Here is a 4,151-nt window from a genome sequence, read left to right on the forward strand (position 1 = left end):
TACACACACACGCACGCTTTAGTAAGAAAGCTGCATCAAACTCACCCAACGTCCAGACAAAGTAGTACTTTGGCCTCAGAGCGAGCATTGCCAGGTAAAGGTAGACGACCTGAAGATGGAAGGGTGTGGAGCTGACAAAGTCATCGTCTATGGAGTGCTCCACTGGGAGCACCTTGCACAGTGACAGATAGATGGCCAGCGAGATGGCACATGTACACAGCTTGGAAATGACGTCATTCTGGGCAGAAATGAGCGAGGAGAGAAGAATACAAAGAAGCAAACCCGTTAACCCCATTACATCATATTACATTCAAAAACAACAATAACCACATTAGAAGACGTGATACTTAAAAAGCGGAGTTGATTCGAGCTTAACTTGAGTCCTTGAGCGTTTGCTCATGTTTTATATTCAGCAGCGTCTGTGTTCCACTCCGTTCCTTTCTCTTCTGAGATGAATACACACTCAAATCTTGGAGTGTAATTAAATTATTAATGCATTATGCAGTAAGGAAACACAAATAACCTTGAGGTTTAGACATTTGCGTCATTAAATTCTCAACAATGTTTCTCTAAAGGAAACCAAACGCATTATAATTACCCTGCACTCCTTACTACAGCTTTAAAGGGAATTGCATAATTTAAAGTCATACTTTGTGGTATCATAACTTGTGCTGGATTTTTAAAAAATAAGTTTTTCAAATAATTCATACTGATTCATAAAATCCAGAGACTGATCTTTTATTATATGACTTCTCCAGTGGATGCATGACCCTTAATCCTGTTAACCCCAGCCTGTGGGTCTTTGCAAAACCAGATCGGTTCATGTAACAGACTAGAGAACCTCAGTTGAATCAAATCATGCCGGGAGCTGCTCCACTGAAGGCACATCCAAGCCTGAAAACAGACGTCTGGTTGCATTTCGGATTTAAACATAAAGAAGGCAAAGACGGGTTGGAAGGAGGCAAAGCCGTACTATGTAAGTTTTGTAAAACTGAAGTGAAATATTGCAGGAATACCACAAATTTCTGAAGACATTTAATGAGACATCATCGAGATATGCACTCTGCAGAAACGTCAGATCTGAGACAAACCCCACTAAAGAAGGCCTTTACATTCAAGTTATCCATTTCCCCAGGTGGCCAAAACTTAACCGAGGCTGTACCAACTTTCATATGCAAGAATATGTGCCCAAAACAGCACTGATGATGGCTTCCAAAGTCTAAAAAAATATACTACAAGTACACTACATTTTACCCGACACACAAACTTTTAGGTGAAGTGACAATCCCAAACCTCTACGCAGATGTGGAACATATCATACTCAAGCAAAATGTGTATTGGATCGAATCAATATTGAATTGAATCTGAACCTTTTGAATGAGAATTTATTCAGAAAATAAGTAGTGACAACAAGCCATAACCCTAGCTTAACCACTCATTAAACGACTCGTATGCACTTTTATTCAGGTACATTTCACAGAAATTATATTCTATTTTAATATCACATCACAAGTAAATGTATTGATAAAAACTGTGTTGTACCTTGGGTGAGGGTTCGCTCTGCTTGTACTTCCCGTTCTCCTTGCCGTTGGCGTTCTCCTGGTGGCGTGGCTGGTAGCACGTGCCTTCGATGAAGGCCATGTAGTCGTTGTAAGAGCAGGTGGGGCCTGCCAGTATGCCCATGAAGTTACAGTTGTAGCTCAAGTACTCCAGCAAGCTCGGCATCCGACTTCAGGGCCGCAGGGAAAAGACAAAAGCAGATATAGACAGAAAAATAGATATTAGAAGATGTTTTCATGAAGTGCCCAACCCCGCAGTATAAAATATAAAATAACAGGAGAGCAGATAAAGTACCTTATGTGGACACCGCTTCCTGTCCACTGAGACACCATTACAGTCTAGTCTATTGAACTGTCACAGCCTGAGTGCTTTGACCGACTCTTAAGCTTTTGCGGTCTCTTACCCTTCCTTGCTGAATTCAATCTGTACGGTGAGTTAGCCTGAACAGGAGCTCTTGTTTCAACTGCTAATTCTTCATCTGCTCATAAGCCATAAGCAAAGGTTTATGAAACTAAGGTTTGGGGTAGAGGTAGGCAACACGGCCTTACTATCACAGTAAACAGTGGTGATACAATAACTGCTCTGTAGATTTAATCAGGAAATGGTTTAAAATAACCATGCTGTACTTCATCACATTTAAATATTCTCTTTTATTTGAAACTTCCATTCAAACAAAATCACTACTGCCTCATACAAGACAACACTCAAAACAGTAAAACTGAAGTTCTTTCCAAGAGGAAGCTTTAAGGTTTTTGAGAACAATCATTTCAAGTGTTAAAGGTTTCTGTATTTAAAACTTCACTCTCCATGTGTTCCTAAATCATGTTAACTTGAGGCAGCTGGAGACACAAGATCAGGCGAGAATCCAGCTCCGATTTGCTACATAGCCTGTCCTCCAATGAAATGTCCCAAAATAATAGTTTTCAGCATGTTGCCTAACCAAATTATTTGAACAGTGCATGGTTATTACAAGATTTGCAGTTTCAGATTGGACTGTGAACCTTGTATCGGTGGGTCGGGCCATGTTGCAGAACTGACTGGTCATACCGTGCGGGTGGCAGGCAGATGCGGTTTTGCACATCGGGGTTCCGGTTTAGGAGCAGGTCTGGACAATCAGACCTGTGCAGGACTCTGTCTGGGACTAGACTCAGCCTATGATGAGTGCATTTCTAGTGTTCCCAATGTCTGGTATATTCCAGGATGTACTTAACAATTTTTGCATTGACTATGTCAAGATACCCATCCTGCTCTCTTCTCTGTCTCTTATCTCTGATTTAATATGTGAGTTAATATGTGAGAACATGTTAATATATGATAATATGCAATGGCACAGCTGAACAGAAGTTCACCTCTGTGATCACATATTACCTCCCAGTTATATTACAGTTGCAAGCAACTCATCTCACTACTCAAATCCTGCTTTTTATTTCGTTTCTGCACCTCAGCTGCACTACAATCTCCAATAGTAGCTGTCATGTAGAGGAATCTGCAGTTGTAATGCAGGACAGATGGAGGGTAGGGCATTCCTACAAATACTGTTCACATGAGAGTAGTGTTTCCTAGATACCAAGCACCTAACAACTGCTTGACAACACCAGAGAGAGCCTGAAACGGGGGCAATGTGGTGATTTCCTACGCAGAAAGCAACTAAGCCTTTATTAAAATAAAAGGAGAGTGACTTCATTAACTCTAATTTAAGACCATGTCAACTTTTTTTTTTAATTCAGCTTGATTGAATGAACCCATCATCTGAAGCAGTAAAAACATACCTGAGTCACATACCTGATAGCTAGGTATTTCTGTGTGGGAGTCAGCTGCCCCTCTCGCTTGGTCAGACCTACAGACAGAGACCGAGATAAATGTTACATTAAAAAACATTTTATTTATGTACATGTACACCTGCAAATCATGCTCTGAAGTTCAGTGTTAATGACAAATGCTGAATGTTAAGGGTTGTAGGTATAGCAACAAACCCTGTGCAGTGCACACGGTACCTATCATTGCAACACATAATAGGCTCAGACGCCAGGAAGGACGTGTGTGAATGGCCCTGTAATGTAAATATTACCAACTTCCTTCTGTTGAGTTAACAGACAGTGACTGAGAGAGAGAGGGAGAGCAAAGAGTGGAAAAGAAGTTTGATGCATCTGTTTGTACTTTTGTGACAGCTTCTTACTGATAAATACTCAAAGAGGACAAATTACACCTTGGGGAGACACCCTGATAGTAATTACTGTTGTTTTTGTGGAGTCCTGCTCTCTATTGTTTAGGCGAAATGTTTGGGTAATCATGAGGAACATGTCAGGGTGAGTGTACGTCTCATGGTCCAGGCTATGCTTAGTTACAACGCCACAATTAAACCGCTGATCTCAATCAAATAAATGAAAAGATGTGTGAAGCAGCTTGAATGTATCTCTACTTACTGCACTCTTAAAGGAACAGTTTCAGCTAAATACAAAAATTCCCCTTCCATTAGTCTTTTTTTAAGAGTTTAATAAAATCCAAGTCTTTGACATTTTACAATACAAAACAAAGGCAGCAGAAAAACAGACATAAGGCATATAGGACATAAAGCAAAACAAAAAAAGACA

The 4,151-nt window shown here is 40.4% G+C and overlaps 1 protein-coding gene across 1 annotated transcript; it reads right to left on the bottom strand.

Moving 5' to 3' along the window:
• Nucleotides 1-45: 45 nt before the first annotated feature.
• On the bottom strand, nucleotides 46-3,399 carry LOC121966217 (lysophospholipid acyltransferase 2-like; the record flags this gene model as incomplete). The annotated part of the gene is made up of 3 exons (XM_042516325.1): nucleotides 3,343-3,399; nucleotides 1,543-1,729; nucleotides 46-238 (listed from the first exon to the last, which is right to left on the bottom strand). Coding segments are annotated over exons 2-3 (376 nt in total), but the record flags the coding sequence as incomplete, so codon positions are not given.
• Between the last annotated feature and the right edge of the window lie 752 nt (nucleotides 3,400-4,151).

Source organism: Plectropomus leopardus, unplaced genomic scaffold, assembly GCF_008729295.1.
Source record: "Plectropomus leopardus isolate mb unplaced genomic scaffold, YSFRI_Pleo_2.0 unplaced_scaffold23587, whole genome shotgun sequence".
Taxonomy (NCBI): Eukaryota; Metazoa; Chordata; class Actinopteri; order Perciformes; family Serranidae; genus Plectropomus; species Plectropomus leopardus.